Source organism: Callithrix jacchus, chromosome 16 (genome assembly GCF_049354715.1).
Source record: "Callithrix jacchus isolate 240 chromosome 16, calJac240_pri, whole genome shotgun sequence".
NCBI lineage: Eukaryota > Metazoa > Chordata > Mammalia > Primates > Cebidae > Callithrix > Callithrix jacchus.
The window spans coordinates 30,259,392-30,279,745 of record NC_133517.1 but is presented as its reverse complement, the minus strand read 5'-3'; the positions used below and the strand labels follow the sequence as shown (position 1 = coordinate 30,279,745).

Below are 20,354 nucleotides of genomic sequence, written 5' to 3'. Positions count from 1 at the left end.
GACTGGCTTCCCGTGCGCTTTCTTCTGCCGTTCATGTTCTTCACAGTGGGATCTGTCTTAACTGAAGCCCATTATTAGATCACTCTCGGCCTCTTCTCTGAGGCTAAATAATGAGTGACATTTTTTCTCCTTTTTTGGTACGTCATATTTTTTCAACCATTTAATGATTTTTGTTGTTGAAAATTTTGGGATTTCCTGTGTCTGGAAATACATTAGACCTCAAACTTTGTAGCCCTAAGACTTTTCCTGCTACCTTTTAAAATATACCAAATTTTTTAGGTAATAATTTCTCCTAGTCTCCAATAAGGTAATAAAATCTCCTAGTCTCCAGTAAGACTAGGAGAAGGAAGCTGCTGCAATTAAAAAATCACAAGAGGAAAAAAAAAAAAAACACTGAGTAGCTGTCTTTCTGGTTTTTGATTGAGCAAGATATTTATAGAATGAATTCTGCTTTATTGTCAGATGGGCATGTTGTTTACTGACAATTGATCAGCATGAATGTGGTCAGGTTTAGATGAATATCTGTACAACTCACATAATTTTAAATGAAGAAAATTAAAAGCTAACCATACCAAGAAAATAAGTATGATTCAAAAGTGGCCCTTTCTTAGTATATTGAAAATATTATTGCTTCTAGTTACCAAGGGCATTTGAAGATGGCTGGGCCATTATTGTAATACTTTTTAATATGCTTCTGGATTCAATTATTGCAAATTTTTACAATTATATTTGATCTCTAGTTAGTTTATAAGGGGGACACTATCTTTGCTAGGTTTTAATATCAAGATTATGATATTCTGTAAGTAGATGTAGATTTGTAAGTAGATGTAAGTAGATTTTCTATATTTTTTTCTTTGCTTTAGAACAGTTGAAATAAAGCAAGTCAGTCTGACATCTAATGTTTAGTTGAACTCATTTCTAAAACTATCTGAGCCCTTTGATTTTCAAAGGTAGGTCTTTGATAATTATATATATATATATATATATCATACATATGGAAGGCTTTATTTATCTATCTTCAATCTGGAGAATAGTAATGGAAGGATTGCAGAAACAGAACAATATCAGTGACTCTGAAGTTCACTGTCTTTCCCTACCTGATCACCTCCTCCTCTCTGCCTCAGCCCCCATTTGACATAAACACGATCCTAATTTTGGTATACCACTGCTTTACTTTTCTTCATAGTTATACCATCTTTGTATATATTACTGAAGATTATATTATTTAGTTTAGCTGAAATTTATATTGTAGAATCATAATCGATTTCTTTTATCTTTTTTTGGTTTTTGTTTTTGTTGCCTTTTTTGAGATTCGTTTATATTTATCGATGCATCTCTAGGTCATTTTCAGTTTATTTCACTACTTTGTAATATACCATTGTATGACTATTCCACAATTTATCTATTCTACTGATGATGTATATTTGTGTTTTTTTCAGTTTGCGTACATCTGAATGGTCTGCGTGACCATTTTGGTCCGTGACTCCTGGAATTAGATTTCCCCCTAATGTTTACATCAAAAGTGGAATTGTTAGATTGTGGAATGCACACATGTTCAGCCTTATAAGGATATGTCCAATTGTTTTCTCTGAATGATTTTAACAATTTCCTGCTCCTACCAGGATTAGATAAGAATTCCTGTTGCTCAGTCTCCTTGCCAAGATCTCGTTTGTCTGATTTTAAATTTTTTGCCAGTTAGGTGCAAAGTGGTATCTTATTAAGGATTTAATTTGCATTTACATTTCCCTGATAGGTAATGAAATTGGTCATCTTTTCAAGTGCTTGCTGTCCGTTTATAATTTCTTTTCCGTAAAATGCCTCTTTATGTCTTTGCCTATTTGTTTTTTGGGTTGCTTGTCTTTTTCTTGTTGATTTGTAAGAATTTATTATCCATTTTGAATATAAATATTTTGGGTTTTATATATATTTTAAATGTCTTCTAATTTTTAGCAGCTCCTCTCATTCTATAATTTCTCTTGATGAACATAAACTTCATTTTATGATAGTTGAATTTATATATCTACTATTCATGCTTTGAATTTTTATTCTATTTTTAAAATCTACTCCACACTGAAGATATAAAAGATTTTTTTTCTCTATTACACTTAAAACTATCATTATATCATATTAATTTATTTTTCATCTTCCCACCAGAATCTAAATTCAATTAAGGTAGAATATTTGCTTGTTTTATTCATTTTGGTATCTCTAGTACATAGTGGGAACTCAATACAAATTGTTGAAGGAAATCATGACTTAATGCCAGAGAGCATGAAATGTTCTTCAGTATTTTGGATTAGCTCATTTTCCCAAGAATGCATGTCCTCTGAGGCTGTTTCATTTCCCTTGTCCTGCCATATTTTTCATATGTTCCATTTTCATCTTATAATCAGGTGGATCTATTTGGACTTGGTGTCTTCATATGCGCACATAACAGAGGGGCTTGTCCTCGGGCTGCTCTCTGCACATCTTTGATTTCGTCCATCTCCACTCTCAGACCTACAGCTGGCCTGCGGGTGGATGTATGCCATTGCCAGTCTGATTCCTTCTCCTAGCAGGCTTTCATCCAGTGCATTTCTGTCTGACTGTGGTGTATTCTTCCCCTACTCCCAAGGCCCTCATTCCCAAGGTAGTCAGGGCTAAGGTCTGCCTCACAAATAAGAAACCCTACATTTCAAAGAACTAAGTTCCCATTCTGCCTTTCTAGTTGTTTTGTTGTGGCTGCTATTGCAGTTGTTGTTTTCAGAGTAATTTTTTACTCCATACCGCATTTGGAAGAGATGGTGGTGGAAAGAAAGTTGGGGGAAAGGAATTGATCAGCCTCAGGAAGCAGAATACAAGGGCAGGTGCCCACTTCTCTGATGGGCAGGTGCCCACTTCTCTGATGATTTTAGGCCATGTTTTTGATCAAAAGAGTCCAGATCTGGCAACAGAGGCAGTAAAGGGACTGTGCATTTTCCTAACATTTATCAGGTGATATTTTTCATGAAACTGGAGTTTACTGCATTTCTGGGTAGTCTGTTTTTGTTTTGTTTAAGTCAGATCCAAGTTTATTATAACTAATGTTCTTTTACGCCTGACCTTGACATAAGGGAGATTTTCAGTGGACTTGTGCATTGGTATATTTTTCTGGATTATCTTTTGTGAGGCTACATTAAGAAATGCTAGCCAGATTCCATTTTGAGTGAAACCTCCTGCACTGTTATTTACTAAGTATATGCAGAAACTCTTATATTTGGAAAATTCAAGTTCATTCAAATTGCTACTGAATTAGAAGTAGCTTTTTGTCATTACCTAGTTTTAAATCAATAGATATTAAAATACGATGACCATTTTATTGTTGCCCCCAGTTTTCTGATTTAAAAAAATATATACTAAAACAAGCTCTCAAAATCCAAAGAATATATAATCATTCCTCTATAGCACTATACCAAAGACCTTATCCTATGGGATGTTGTTTAATTTCCTATCATTCAAAAACCATCTTTCCAATTTTTTAACTACTAGTTTAAGTAACATTAAGTAGATGACAGAATGGAGAAAACATAAAGAAGTATGATTGTAAACAACCTCAATTATTCTGAAGGAAATCTGAAGGATAAAATGATAGCTTCCTTGACTTGGTCACTCTTATATATTATCTGAGAAAAAGTTTATTGAAGCACATTTTGATACTTTAATACCCTAGAATCTTATTGGGAAAATGTTCTGAGAGTCGTGAGAATGTTGACTAATTGGGCTGTTTGTCCCACATGGGATTACACCACTACTTTCTGAATCAGAAGTTCCTGCTATTGCAACATGATTTTTTCTTTATTCTTTTTTTTCTCCCCTTAGAAACAATCCATTTGGGTTCATTACACGGCCATTTGTTAGTTCGGGGCATTGTGCTTGTTTGTAACTACAGTGAAGTCATACTAGGCTGGGTCTGTATATAAGTCAATGGGAGATACTGCAGCTGCTCTGTGAATCATCAAGTGCAGACTGACCCTAATATTTTAACCCCGAAGTCCTGCTTTCCCAACATCATGGGGAATTTTTATTTTAATCATCAAGAAGATTGGTTCAACTTTGGTTTACTCAGTACATGCTGAGCAGACCTATCAATCTGTAAAACTTTAAAAATATATATATTGAAGTATAATATTCTCAGAGAAAGTACACAAATCCTAAGTATATATGGTGAACTTTTACAAACTGAATACACCTGTGTAACTGCTACCCAGATTGGAAAACAGAACATGAACAGCTCCCAAGAAGCTTTCCTATACCCTGTTTTTTTTTTTTTTTGAGATGAAGTCTCACTCTTGTCCCCCAAGCTGTAGTGCAATGTCGTGATTTCAGCTCTCTGCAACCTCCACCTCCCAGGTTCGAGCAATTCTCTTACGACAGCCTCCGGAGTAACTGGGATTACAGGTGCCTGCCACCATGCCCAGCTAATTTTTGTATTTTTAGTAGAGATGGGGTTTCACCATGTTGGCCAGGCTGGTCTCGAACTCCTGACCTCTGGTGATCCACCCACCTCAGCCTCCCAAATTGCTGGGATTACATGTACCCCCTTTTTATCACTAACCTTCCTCACCAAGGGTAATCACTCTCCTGTTTTGCATGTTTTTATATTTTATGCAAATAGAATTATACAGGATGTGTTATTTTGTATCTGACTTCTTTTTTCATTATGTTTATGAGGGTTGTACAAATTTATCGTGTATTGTGTTTGTTCATTTCTCCATTCCTACCTTATTGCTATGCAATGTCCCATTGATAAATACAGCACAATTTATTCATTCTGTTGTCAGCAGACATTTGATTAGTTTTCTTTTTTTAAAGTAGGATTAGGTCTATTATGAATGAATATTATGAATTTTCCAGTACATCTATTTTGATTAAAGTACACACACACACACACACACACACACACACACACGTCCTGTTGGATATATAACTAGGAGTAGAATTGCTGGGTCATACTTTTGTGTACGTACAGATTTAATAGATAAGCCAGTTTTTCCAGGGTGGTTGAATGTACTTACTCTAGCAGTTTACAAGAGTGGCAGCTGCTCCACCTCCTCACTAATATTTGGCATATTTTGTCTTTTTCATTTTAGCCAGTCTGGTCAATATGTATTGAATGTGGTTTAATTTACATTTCCTTAATGATAATGAAGCTGACTGTCTTTTTATATGATTGTTAGTAATTTGTATATCTTTCTTTGTGAATTGTCTGTTCGTGTGTGTGTGTGTGTGTGTGTGTGTGTGTGTATAGTAAATATTTTCTGTTTCTCTGTGGGTTACCTTTTCACTCTCTTAATGGGTAATGGGGTCTTTTGATGACCAGATATTCCCAATTTTAAAATAACACTCTCACATATTAAAGATCTTGGTAATATTTAGAAAATTGTTAACCAATGTGTGAGGATCTCAGTAGTGACATATTTAACTCAAAACATAATTTATTATTTTTTTCTTTTATGGCTTATGCTTTTCATGTCCAGTCTAAGATATCTTTGCCTACTCCAAATTGGTGAAGTTATTCCATACATTCTTCTAAAATCTGTATTTAGATATGTAATTCATCTGACACCATATTTGTATGTTTTATAATGATCAAGATACATTTTTTTCAAACCAATATTCTGCACATCCCATCATCACTTTACTTGGCTTTTAACTTGTTTGAAATGTGTCCACAAACTTTAGTTTCAGTAAATTTTTAAAATATTTTATTAGAGAGAATTACTAATGTTTCCTGACAAAAATTTTAAACTTGAGATGATTTAAAATGTGTAATATAATTTCTAGAATAATTTAATACTAATGTCAGTTGAAATTTCCTTTAAAAATTCTCCTGTTCAACTGGATCTAGTTTTCAAATCCAGCTATTTATTTATTCAACATCAATCTATAATGCACAAAGCAATTTTTTAAAATAAATTATTGTTCTCATTTTTTCATTTGGATCAATTCAACACATGTTTATTGCATTTCTTTTAGAATGTGGAACAGTTAAGAATGTGGTTGAAGTTTCAAGCTTCATTTTTATGTCATTTAGGTTTTAAGCCATGTAATAAATTTATCAAATATCTGTCAGTAATAAGCCAATCTTTTTAGTAGTCAAAATTATATTAATAAAGAAAGATACAAAGTGAGGATTTTTGTTACTATTAGGTTAGCCTTAGACCCCTTATATAATTCCTCATACCAAGTTTTCCACTAGTAAAAATGATACATATCTTTTAAGACATAAAAATCGAAAATATAAAAGTTTCATTTTTATATTTTGAATACCTACGAATGTTTACTCTTTGATGTCATTTTTGCTTAGTTTTACCTTTTCTCTTTTTAATATTTGTTCCAGGTTGTACTGGTCAGTGGACATCTGGACAGCTGGGATGTTGGACAGGGTGCCATGGATGATGGTGGTGGAGTCTTTATATCATGGGAAGCACTCTCACTTATTAAAGATCTTGGTAAGTATTTAGAAAATTGTTAACTAACGTGTGAGGATTTCAGTAGTGTTATGTTTAACTCAAAACACAAAATACTTGACAGGTTAGTTACTATGATATGTTCAAAGATCCTCTTGAGGTCAGTTGATTCCCAGGAAAGAAATAACTTATTCTCTTAAAGAAATTTTTATTCTTGTGTGCTCCAGACATCTGAAGTGTCAAATGTTATTAGCCACTGGGGGAAATGAACAAGCAAATAAAACTGAAGCAAATGTAACCATACCAGCTGAAGAATATGCAAGGAAAATATGACCAAATGCAAAGAAAAATCAGCAGCACCTCCTACTTTTTTTCCCTTATTTATTTTCAGAGATTATCAGGCTATTAGAACAATGGATAAAGGCCAGTCATCTTTCCAAGATAGAAACAAAAGAGTAAGCTAGTATACAAAGAATGATTTCTATAGCCACAATAAGGAATCTAGGCTGAAAAACTGACCAGATAATTCTTTATTGCAAGGTCTGTCCCACACATGATAGGATATTTTGCAGCATCCCTGACCTTTTCCCACTGGAAGCCAGTAGCATCTTCCCCTAATCTCAAATTATGATAACCAAAAATGTCTCCAGACATTGCCAGATGTCCCCTGGAGGACCAGGGGAAGCAGGTTGCCCCCGTTTAAGAACCACTAAAATAAACTAATAAAAATATCTAGGTAACCTGAATATGGGGTCATTTTGTTAAAGAAAACAAACTAATTGGAAATCTTACATTCTATACATTTACGCTTTTACTATAACTACCATACGTGACAGAAAATATTTTTGAGCACCTACTTTGGTTTTTATAAAGTACTTTGTGGGCCGGGCGCGGTGGCTCACGCCTGTAATCCCAGCACTTTGGGTGGCCAAGGCGGGTGGATCATGAGGTCAAGAGATCGAGACCATCCTGGTCAACATGGTGAAACCCCGTCTCTACTAAAAATACAAAAAATTAGCTGGGCATGGTGGCGCATGCCTGTAATCCCAGTTACTCAGTAGGCTGAGGCAGGAGAATTGCCTGAACCCAGGAGGCAGAGGTTGCAGTGAGCCGAGATTGTGCCATTGCACTCTAGCCTGGGTAACAAGAGCAAAACTCTGTCTCAAAAAATAAATTAATTAATTAAATAAAGTACTTTGTAAAACTGGGCACACAGGTTTAAAGCATGACCTCTGTTCTTAAGGTTCTTAGAATGGAGTGAGTGACCTTCACACACACACATACATACATACATAGTTATCAATATAGACATAATTTCAACATCTAATTTTAGAATTGAAGAAGGTTTGAGAGAGATGTTATCTAGCAAATAAAACTGAAAATCACACATTCTTCACAGAAGATCTGGGAGACACTATGTTAATTCTCTCCTCCCCTTCTCTTAAAAATATTCCCTTGACTATTTCTTCTTTCTGTTTCTCATATCATTCCAGAGTAAAGTGGGTTCTAGAGCAAAGCAGAAAAAAGTCAAACATTTTTCCTCTTTATAAAGGACAGATATTTATTTTGGACATTAATTTTATTTCAGTATGTGTAACCAGCTTGATTGGAAGCACAGTGGTGGAATAAAAAGAGAAACTTTCTTTAGACCCATTTGAATTGGACTTTAGGTCACTTTGTGCTACAAACTACATTTTGGGCCTTAAGTTATTTGAATGCCCTGGACTTCATTTGTCTCATATCTATTCAACCATAAGTTTCAGAGTATTTCATTTGCTCTAGATTGAAATAAAAATAATATCCTCTTTAAGCTTTGAATCTTACTTGTTTGTTACTCAGCATGGGACCCTGTTAATTGAATTGCATTCAATCACATGGATAAATGTCAAATACCGTGCAAAAGTGAGTTGAGTATCTTTTACCAGTTCTCAAAGTACATCAATGTCAGCTGCTTTTGATAGCTAGTGAACAGTCTCTTCAATTCAGGAATTAAATCTCCAAAAGATTTCTGAAAGCCTATTTAAAGATATGAATAGAGCTCTAAAACAAAGAGTAATATTTCTTTTCAGTAGGTGTTATGAGACACCATAGTATACTGTTAAAAACAGGATTCTGGAGCCAGACCACCAGGATTTAAATCTCAGCTCTGTAATTTCCTAGCTGTATAGCCTTAGGCAAGTTACTTTGCCTCTCTGTGCCTCAATTTTCTCATCTGTGAAATGGAGATCATAGTTCCTATCTTATAAAGTTGGTTTGAAAATTAAATACATGATTTACAGAATATACTTAGAATAGGAGCTGGCCTAACTCAAGTTATCGATAAATGTTAACTTTTATAAATTAATAAGCATGATTCTGACAGCACCATTATTTTTCATATAAAAGAAGATGATAATTTAGTTTACCTCCATCCCCGTTAGTGATTACTTTGCCTCCTAACTTAATATGTTAAGTATATTAATGTAACTTTAAATATCCTTTCCCTTTTCTACTTAAGCCACCATCCCTTGTAGGATAGAAACCCAGTGACTGCTCCACTTTTTTTCATTTCATACTAAATTTGTAGAAGTCTTAAATTTCTCCTGGTCACTTCTATACCCTGCTTATGTTGACTGCCCGGCATCCACTCTGTACCTCATTTTTTGTGATTGTACTTATTGAATCTTACTCTTTAATTTTTAAATTGTGAATTTATACTTATAGATTGCCTATGTATTTTAATATGAAGAGCTAAGTTCAACATGTGATATATGAATTCTGGATGGAAATTGCTGATAGACTTGAACTAGAAATGCAGGCTTGGGCTTGAGGCCAAAAAATAGATTCATAATTATATTACTTAATTACATGGAATCCAAACTGTTTAATTGGTAAAATGTGAAAGCTCTGTGGCAATCTCTTTTTCCAAGAAAAATGAGACTCCTTTTGGATGCTATTCCTTGAACGATGTGTCATGCAGCATGTCAGAATCCCTCAGTGGAGCTTGTTAATTTGAAGAGTTGGTCCAGTGGGGCTCTCTGATATTTGGAAATATTTTTCTAAGATTCATCCTTCTGGTATCTTCTCCTTTGTCTTCCCTTCTCGCCACTCTTATAGAATCACTTTTTGCCCAAACCTTCAGCTTAAATTATATTCAATTAATCAAATGGAAGAGATATTTGTGCTTTGTAAATATAATTAGTCTTTCCCAAGTAACTGTCTACAGAAGGCTATTTGCTGTTAAGTGCTGTTGAATACTTCTCTGTGTTTGTGGTTTACTGGACTTGAAACTGTTTATTTGAAATATTATTTCCTGGAATGTTCTGGTGTCAGTGGACAAAGCCTATGGCCAATGATGCTCCAGAATGCTAATTTGGCACTTGGAAAATAAATTACTATTCAGCCCAAATTCTTCCAACTGTATCATTTTCTGTGAAGTTAGAATTTTGAGCTTTCAGGTCTAAAGAAATAAGAATTAACAGTATTACCTGGTTGTTGAAATGTGGGATATATAAGAAACATTTTTTTTCAGAAAAATGTAAATGATGAGCCTCCTGATTGTGATAACTACAGAGCTTGAAAGTCTGTTTCTTAGAAAAATATTTTATTGGTATGTTTCTTCATTCATTCACTCAACAAAAATTTGTTGTGCATTGACTGCTGGTTCATGTATCAGATGCCTTGCACCAAAAAGGTAAGAGACATGACTCTTTTAAGTCCTTGAAGTAGGAGAGACATTGAATTAAAAAATTGCAATGAAATTGTGGAAAGTTCTCTAAATGTAGGATGTACATATTACTTTGGGCACCTGGTTAGGAGAGGGACCAACATGGCTTGACTGGATCAGAACTTCACTAAGATGTTATTTGAAGTTTCTTTTATTAGGATAAATAGAAACTCCTGAGGCAAATGGTGCAGAATGAAGAATTCTCAGCAGAGTACAGAGCTTCCAGTTCTGTCGTCATTAAAAATGAGAAGAAAATTGTTGACAGTAGCAGTCTTGGGATTGTCGGGAGAGGCAGGGGTTGTGGAATTATAGGAGATGTTTACTTTTTACCTGATATATTTACATAATGTTAGATTTTTGTGTAGTAAGTATGCGTTACTTCAGTAATCAAGAAGAAGCCATCAAATGCTCCCCTACCCCACTCCCAAAAAAGAAAGTAAAATGTAAAGAAAGAGTTTAGGTATTGTTATTATCATAAATACCCTGTTAACAGAAACAACAGGGCAGAGGTAAGGAGTTGGAAGAGTTGTCCAAGAGTCACCAAGCCATCCTTGCCCAGAATACAACCATGAAGACAGCCAAAGGCATGCCAGGGCTTTGATGCAAGTTCCACTGTAACTAGAGCTTTATGCAGCCATTTCCAATGCAGTGTGTTCTCTTTTAGAAGTAAGGACCCATCTGGGAAGAAGATTTTCTTCCCTAAGGCTCTAGTCAAGTCTGCCTTGGAAAAGCCCCAGGAAATGCAATTCAGAGTAACGGAGAAGAAAATGAACAGCTTCCAGTGAAATGGAAACCTGAAGTGTAGAACTAGAGATGGCTGGAGAACTGAAACAAATCTGGGACTAGCCCAGACTCACAAAAGAGATCTCTTTTGGAAAGGACTTCTCTACTGAGTTTAGCCATACCGCTGGGTGAAATAAAAATATTCAGGGCTTGCACTGACTGAAGATTACTATTGTAGGCATTGTGCTAATCACTCCACTAAGTACATATTCTCTTTTATTCCTGAAAATAAATCCAAGCAGCAGATAACTCTTGTTATATCAATTTTAAAGAAGAGGAAACCAAAGCAGAGAAAAGCTAAGTACCTTGTCCAAGGTCACCAGCTATTATGTTAACATTTAAATCTAGGCACCCTGATACCATGCCCAATACTCTTAAGTACTTTATACTATTGTTTTAATGGAACAGCACTCCCAGTCTGTTTCTAGGAACACTCATACTCAGGATAACGAGATATTATAAAGAAAGGGGGGGAAAATGTCCTATTCTCAAAGAAGTTTGGGAACTCCCTACTGGGAGAGTACTCCATGGGTATAGTGTACTTTGGAACACAATGCCCTACAGCATTTTTTGAGTAGTACAACTGAATAGGAATATACGATTCTTACACAGATGTACTTCTGGAAGTGAATACAAATAGCCTTGGATTTGTTTTCATTCTAGATTTTCTGGGCTACTTTTAGGAGCTTAAGGTTGCCAAAATATTGACAAACAATAGCCATATGATGATTCCTTAATTGGCATGATAGAGCCTATTCTTGTGTTTCTCCTTGAAGAGCGCTTGTATCCACCCAAGTGCAAATTCTAGCCAACAACTAACTTTTTATCTGAGTCTCATTATTTTATTTAAAATGAATGTAGTATTATGGGAAATATTTGAAATATGCTAAGGACTCTTTCTACCATGTTTTCTGTGGCCCCAAATGAATCTGAATTTGGTAAAATTTTTATTTTCTAGAAGGAATTTTTATCTTAAAACATTCCATGAACTATGCTTATTGCCATGTTGGATGCTCTTTCTGCACAATTATTTATGAACATAGGAAGGGAGACTAATGGCCCTAGGAAAGGAATCCTATTAAAATCACTTGTCCTCAATTGTTTAGTAAATAATACATCTGCTGTTTTGCTTCTTTGATTCTGAAGCCCTGCCCAAGGAGAGGCTGAGCTTAGACACTCCTACCCCTGCCCCCACCTAATAGTCTTTCTCTACCTGTCCTGGTAGCCAAAAACAAAAGTCATAATCTCTTGGGAGCCTTACAGCCCTGCCCATCACCTGAGAAACCTAAATATTTAACTAAGTGTCCCTAGGGCAACTTTGCATCCTCCTTGTAGGAACACAGCTGATGTGCTTTTGTCAGTGCCACCTCCTGGCTGGAGGCCAACCAACACAAAACCAACACACTAAACAAAAACACAACCAAGGACCCTCATAGAGACCACTTCACTTCACTGCTAATTCCATCAGAGAAGGTGCTGATATCCACGGCTGCAAGACTTGGAGACAGATCACATCACAGGACTCTTTGCAGACACTCCCCATTATGAGCCTGGAGCCCAGTAGCTCCTCTGGGTGGCTAGACCCAAAAGAACAAAAACAATCACTACAGTTCAGTTCTCAAGAAACCCCATTCCTAGGGGAAGGGGCAGAACACTACATAAAGGGAGCACCCATGGGACAAAAGAATCTGATTAGCAGCCCTTAGATCCCAGATGTTCCCTCTGACATAGTCTACCCAAATGACAAAGAACTAGAAAAACATCTGTGGTAATGTGAGAAAACAAGTTTCTTTTATACCCCCAAAAGATGACACCAGTGGATACCAGTGGATCCAAACCAAGATAAAAATCTCTGAATTGCCGGAAGTAGAATTCAGAAAGTTAACTATTAAGCTAATTAAGGAGGCACGAGAGAAAGAAATAAAATAAAATAAATATGACATGGAATATAAAATGAAAATTTTTCAGTGAAATAGATAGTATAAATATAAAACCATCACAACTTCTGAAAGTCAAAGATAAACTTAGAGAAATGCAAAATGCACTGGAAAATCTCAGCAATAGAATGGAACAAGCAGAAGACAGAGTTCAAAGACAAGGCTTTCAAATTAACCCAATCTGTCAAAGAGAAAGAAAAGAGAATGAACAAAATAAACAAAGCCTCCAAGAAGCTTGGAACTATGTTAAACATCGAAACCTAAAAATAATTGGTGTTTCCAAGGAAGAAGAGAAGTCTAAAAGTCTGGAAAACATATTTGATAGAATAATCAAGGAAAACTTCCCTTGCCTTGCTAGAGATCTAGACATCTAAAACAGGAAATTCAAAGAACACCTGGGAAATTCATTGCCAAAAAATTATCACCTAGGCACATAGTCATCAGATTAGCTATAGTCAAGATAAAGGAAAGAATCTTAAGAGCTCTGAGGCAAAAGCGTCAGGTAACCTATAAAGGAAAAACCTATCAGATTAACAGCAGATTTCTCAGTAGAAACTTTACAAGCTAAAGGGGATTAGTGTCCTATTTTTAGCCTCCTTAAACAAAACAATTGTCAGCCAAGAATTTTGTGTCCAGCAAAACTAAGTTTCATAAATGAAGGAAAGAGTTTTTTCCAGACAAATGCTGAGAGAGTTCATCACTACCAAGCCAGTACTACAAAAATTGCTGAGAGGAGCTCTAAATCTTGAAACAAATCATTGAAAGAGACCAAAATAGAATCTCTGTAAAGCATAAATCTCACAGGACCTATATAACAGTAGCACAATAAAAATAGGTAGGAAACAAATAGCATGATGAATAAAATAGTACCTCATATCTCAATATTAACATGGATTGTAAACAGCCTAAATGCTCCACTTAAAAGATACAGAATGACAGAATGGGTAAGAATGAACCAACCAAGTTTCTACTGTCTTTAAGAGGCTCCCCTCACACCTAAGGACTCACATAAACTTAAGGTAAAGGGGTGGAAAAAGATACTCCATGCAAATGGACAGCAAAAATGAGCAAGAGTAGCTATTCTTATATCAGAAAAAAACAAACTTTAAAGCAACAGCAGTTTAAAAACACAAAGAGAGACATTATAAAATGGTAAAAGGACTAGTCTAACAGGAAAATATTACAATTCTAAATATATATGCACCTAACACTGGAGATCCCAAATTTATAAAACAATTACTACTAGACCTAAGTAATGAGATAGATAGCAACACAGTAATATGGGGGACTATAACACACCACTGACAGAACTAAACAGGTCATCAAGACAGAAAGTCAGCAAGAAAAAGTGAATCTAAATGATACTCTACAGACAAACTTAACAGATATTTACATAGCTACCCAACAACTGCAGAATATACATTCTATTCATTAGTACATGTAATATTCTTCAAGATAGACCATATGATAAGCCACAAAACAAGTTTCAATAAATTTAAGAAAATCAAAATTATGGGAGGCCAAGGCAGGCAGATCACCTGAGGTCAGGACCAGCCTGGCCAACCTGGCGAAACCTCATATCTACTAAAAATACAAAAAATTTAGCCAGGCATGGTGGTGGGCATCTGTAATCCCAGAGGCTTGGAAGGCTGAGGCAAGAGAATCACTTGATCCTGGGAGTAAGAGGTTGTGGTGAGCCTAGATTGCGCCACTGCACTCCAGCCTGGGTGACAGAGTGGGACCCCACCTCAAAAAAAAAAAAAGAATAAAGAAAACCAAAATTATATCAAGTACTTTCTCAGATCATGGTAGAATAAAATTGGAAATCAACTCTCAGAAGCCCTAAAACCACGCAAATATATGGAAATTAAATAACCTTTGAATGACAATTGGGTCAATAATGAAATCAAGATGGAAATCTAAAAGTTTTTGAACAGAATAATAATAGTGACACAGCCTATCAAAATATCTGGAATACAGCAAAAGTGATGCTAAGAGGAAAGTTTATAGCATTGAATGCCTATATCAAAAAGTTCAAAAGAGAACCAATAGACAACTTAAGGTCACACCTCATGGAACTGGAGAAACAAGAATAATCGAAAAGAAACAAGAATAATCGAAACCCAAACCCAGCAGAAGAAAATAAATGGCAAAGATCAAAGCAAAACTAAATGGAATTAAAGGCGGATGATGAAAAATGAGAACACATGGACACAGAGAGGGGAGTACTAAACACTGGCGTCTATTGGGGGGAAAAGGGGAGGGCCAGTGGGAGGGGGAGGTGGGGAGGGATAGCCTGGGGAGAAAAGCCAAATGTGGGTGAAGGGGTGAAAGCAAACAAAACACACTGCTATGTATGTACCTATGCAACTGTATTGCATGCTCTGCACATGTAACCCAAAACCTAAAATGCAATAAAAAAATAAGAATAAAAAAAAAAACATAAAAAATAAAAAGATAAATGAAACAAAACTGGTTCTTTGAAAAGATAAATAAAACAGATCATTAACGAGATTAAGAAAAGAAGAGAGAAGATCCAAATAAGCTCAATTAGAAATGAAATAAGAAATATTACAAGTGGCAGTGCAGAAACACAAAAGATTATTCAGGCTACTATGAACACCTTTACACACATAAACTAGAAAACCTAGAGGAGATTGATAAATTATTGGAAGTATGCAGTCCTCCTAGATTAAACCAAGAAGATACAGAATCTCTTAACAGACCAGTAAGAAGCAGCTAGATTGAAATGGTAATAAAAAAAATTGCCAACAAAAAAAGTCCAGGACCTGACAGATTCATGGTTGAATTCTATCAGACATTCAAAAAAGAATTGGTACCAATCCTACTGACACTATTCCAAAGAGATAAAGAAATAGGGAGTCTTCCCTAAATCTGTCTATGAATCCAGTATCACCCAAATACCAAAACCAAGGGAGGACATAACACAAAAAAAGAAAACCACAGACCAGTATCCCTGATGACATAGATGCTAAAATCCTCAACAAAATACTAGCAAATTGAATCCAATAGCATATCAAAAAGATAATTCACCATGATCAAGTGGGTTTCATACTAGGGATGCAGGGATGGTTTAAGAGACATAAGTCAATAAATGTGATACAGCACATAAACAGAATTAGAAACAAAAATCATGTGATTATCTTGATAGATGCAGAAGAAGAATTTGACAGAATCCAGCATCCCCTTATGATTAAAACCCTCAGCAAAATTAGCATAGAAGGGACATATCTTAAAGTAATAACAGCCATTTCCAACAAACCAGCAGCCAACATTATACTGAATGGGGAAAAGTTGAAAGCATTCCCCCTGAGAACTGGAATAAGGCAAGATGCCCATTTTCACCACTTCTATTCAACATAGTATTGGAAGTCCTAGTCAGAGCCATCAGACAAGAGAAAGATATCAAGGGCATCCAAATCAGTAAAGGGGAAGTCAAGCTGTTGCTATTTGCTCATGATATGATTGTATACCTAGAAAACCCAAAAGACTCATCGAAAAAGCTCTTAGAACTGGTAAATGAATTCAGCAAAGGTTCAGGATGTGAAATTTATATACACAAATCAGTAGCTCTTCTATACACCAACAGCAGCCAAGTTGAGACTCAAATCAAGAACTCAACCCCTTTCATAATACCTAAAACAAACAAACAAGCAAACTTAGGAATATACCTAACCAAGGACATGAAAGACCTCTGCAAGTAAAACTACAAAAGCACTGCTGAAATAAATCATAGACGACACAAACAAATGGAAACACATTCCATGCTCATGGATGGGTAGCATCGATATTGTGAAAATGACCATACTGACAGAAGCAATCTACAAATTTATTGCAATTTCCTTCAAAATACCACCATCATTCTTCACAGAAGTAGAAAAAAAGAATCCTAAAATTCATATGGAATCCAAAAAGAGCTGGCATAGCCAAAGCAAGACTAAGCAAAAAGAACAAATCTGGAAGCATCATATTACCCAACTTCAAACTACACTATAAGGCTCAGACCCCAAAACAGCATGATACTGATATAAAAATAGGCACATAAACCAATGGAGCAGAATAGAGAACCCAGAAATAAAGCCAAATACTTACAGCTAACTGATCTTTGACAAAGCAAACAAATACATAAAAGGGAGAAAAGACACCTTATTCAATAGTGCTGGGATAATTGGCAAGCCACATGTAGAAGAATGAAACTGGATCCTCATCTCTTACCTTACATAAAAATCAACTCAAGATGGAATAAAAACTTAAATCTAATACCTGAAACCCTACAGATTCTAGAAGATAAAATTGGAAAAAGTTTTGTAGACATTGGCTTAGGCAAAGGCCTCATGACCGAGAACCCAAAAGCAAACACAACAAAAACAAAGATAAACATATGCGACTTAATTAAACTAAAAAGCTTCTGCACAGCAAAATAAATAATCAGCAGAATTAAACAACCCACAGAGTGGGAGAAAATCTCTACATTCTATACATCTGACCAAGGACTAATATCCAGAATCTAAGAACACAAATAAATCAGCAAGAAAAAAAAACAAACACTCTCATCAAAAAGGAGGCTAAGGGCATGAATAGACAACTCTCAAAAGAAGATATACAAATGGCCAATAAGCATATTGAAAAATGATCAACATCACTAATTATGAGGAAAATGCAAATAAAACACCTCACTCCTGCAAAAATGGCCATAATCAAAATATCAAAAGATAATAGATGTTGGCAGGGATGCAGTAAAAAGGGAACAATTTTACACTGTTGGTGGGAATCTAAAGTAGTACAAGCACTACAGAAAACAGTGTGGAGGTTCTTTAAAGAACTAAAAGTAGATCTACCATTTAATCCAGTAATCTCACTATTAAGTTTCCACCCAGAGGAAAATAAATAATATGAAAAAGATCCTTGCACACTTGGGTTTATAGCAGCACAATTTGCAATTGCAAAACTATAGAACCAGCCCAAATGCCCATCAATCAATGTTGGATAAAGTGTGGTATATGTATACACCATAGAATATTACTCAAAAAGGAAGAAGGAACAAAAAGGAACAAGATAATGGCATTCACAGCAACCTGAATGTAATTGCAGACCACCATTCTAAATGAAATTAACTCAGGAATGGAAAATCAAACATTTATGTTCTCACTCATATGTGGGAGCTAAGCTATGAGAACACATAGGCATAAGAATGATACATTGGCCTCTGGGGACTCAGGGAAAAACTTGGGGGATGTCAAAGGGTAAAACTGCACATTGGGTACTGTGTATACTGCCCAGTTGATGGGTACACCAGAATCTCAGAAATCACCACTAAAGAACTTATTCGTGTAACCAAATACCACCTCTTCCCCCAAAAAAATAAAAATAAAAAAGAATTTGCTCCTTTCCTTTTTTTAATTACATGTAAAACTAGGTTTATGGCCATGAGGCATCTGTGACTCCTTCTCATTTACTTTCGAGGATTATCTTCTCATTTTTTATTCAGATATGTTATTTCTATTTCCTCTAGTGGCAACTTATGTTAGTATCTGGCTTTTTGTAAGACCCATGGCAGGTACATATTTTTTTTTAGCTGGGTATTGCTGAGAACTTTTCCTGAGGTTTGAACACATTTACAAGTTTTACTAACACACTCAACAACCTTATATCTCATTCAGCTTACATGGACATTTCTACTAGCGTGTATAAAAAGACAAATTGTATGTAAATCGATTTGCAAAATGCATCTGTGAGATAAAGCAAGATTTGTTTACGAGTCACTTAGAATGTGGTCTACCTTCTAGTCTGGATTTGGTATGAGAGAATCCATAGTCAATTTAGAGCCTTAGGTTGCATGAATATTGCTATTGTCATTTTATCATTTAGTTAGAGTATACCATTTCTATGTAAAAGTAGACACCACCCAGGGTATACAGCATGATGACCCATTCTTTTCTGTTTGATAGAGAGTCTGGAGGGGTAGAAGAAGAGTGCTATCAGAGGGCCCTCTTTTCTATAGCACACTCAGCTTCCTCCCCCACGTATGCTTTGATTTGGCCTGTATGCCTTAGAAAGTGAGGAATTGTGGTTGTAAAGGAAATGGAAGCTTAAAAAATGGGTATCATTCTGTAATCCCAGCACTGTGGGAGGCCGAGGCGGGTGGATCATGAGGGATCTGCCCACATGAATGGATTGAGGGAGGGAGTATAAAAGGCATAAGGAGGGAGTTCACCCCATTTTTCCCTTTGGCCATGTGAGAACAGTTTCTCCCCTCTGGAAGATGTATTTTTCAGTGTGCCATTTTGAAAGGAGAGACTGGGTCTTAACCTGCCAGTGCCTTGATCTTGAACTTGTCAGCCTATAGAACTGTGAGAAAATAAATTTCTGTTCTTTATAAATTACCCAGTCTCAGGAATTCTGTTACGGCAGCACAAAATGAACTAACACATTATTTGTTTGGCTTTGCCGCTTACTAGCTGTGCTACCTAGTGAGCTTTTGAAGTGTGAGATGCCTCGTTTCCTCATGCATATACTTGCGGTTATAATAGAATCTAATTATAAGTTTATTTTGATAATTAGATGAGCTATATCAGTTCCTGGCATATGACTGCTCAGTGAATTTTAGCTCTTACTATTTAGTTAGTACTTACTAGATTGTCAACATGTTCAGTGATATTTTTATGAACTATTAATTATTTCTCTTTCTTCCTGAAGAAGGACTCATAATAGTTCCTTTAATAGAGTTCTGTGAGTAATAAACTTTCAGTTTTATTTGAAAACACCTTTACTTTGTTCCATCTTTGAAGGATGTTAGTTGAATGTGAAATTGTAGATGGCTGGGTTTTTTTCCTAGAATTTGGGAGATATTATTTTATCTTTTCTAGCTCCTATACTTGTTCTTGAGGAATCTAATTGTATCAGTAATTATCTGCATTTTCATCATGATTTGTTTGGGGACACTTTTTAAAAATATTTCCTTGCTCTTATTTTTTTTCTTCTTCTTCAATCTGAGAACTGGGAGCTCTTATTTTTTTTTAAATTCAGTAATGTCATAAGCTATTATTGCCTCAAATATTGCCTTCCCGTATTCTGTTCTCTCTCTGGAATCCATTCAGGATAAATCTATTATTTTATTTCCCATGTCTCTCAGTCTCACTCTCAGGTTTCCATCTCTTCAACTGGCTTTGTAACTTTCTGGGTGATTTTCTCAGATTCATCCTTTCAGTTTATAGTATTTCTCTTCAGTTATGTTTTTAATTCTATTTAATCCTTCCATTTAGTTTTTTTAGCCTGACGCTTGGCATCTGGAGAAGACAAGAATAGAAATATCAGGACAATGGCTCCAGTGGCGCAATCGGTTAGCACGCGGTACTTATAAGAAATATCAGGACAATGACCTGACCATGGCACTCTTGGCATAGAATCATGAGGGAGGGGGTTAGGAGAACAATGAATTGTATGCTCTGATCCTCAATCAGTTTACCATCAAGTTTTTTT

General features: G+C 35.6%; 1 protein-coding gene across 4 annotated transcripts in view; it reads left to right on the top strand.

Annotated features, from left to right (window-relative positions):
* CPQ (carboxypeptidase Q) overlaps positions 1-20,354 on the top strand; it is a 557,221-nt gene that overhangs the window by 338,061 nt on the left and 198,806 nt on the right. For all 4 annotated transcript variants that reach the window (XM_035276584.3, XM_078352659.1, XM_078352658.1 and 1 more), the window contains one exon: positions 6,359-6,470. In XM_035276584.3, the coding sequence (XP_035132475.3) occupies positions 6,359-6,470 (112 nt within the window). The remainder of the gene's footprint in view (positions 1-6,358; positions 6,471-20,354) is intronic.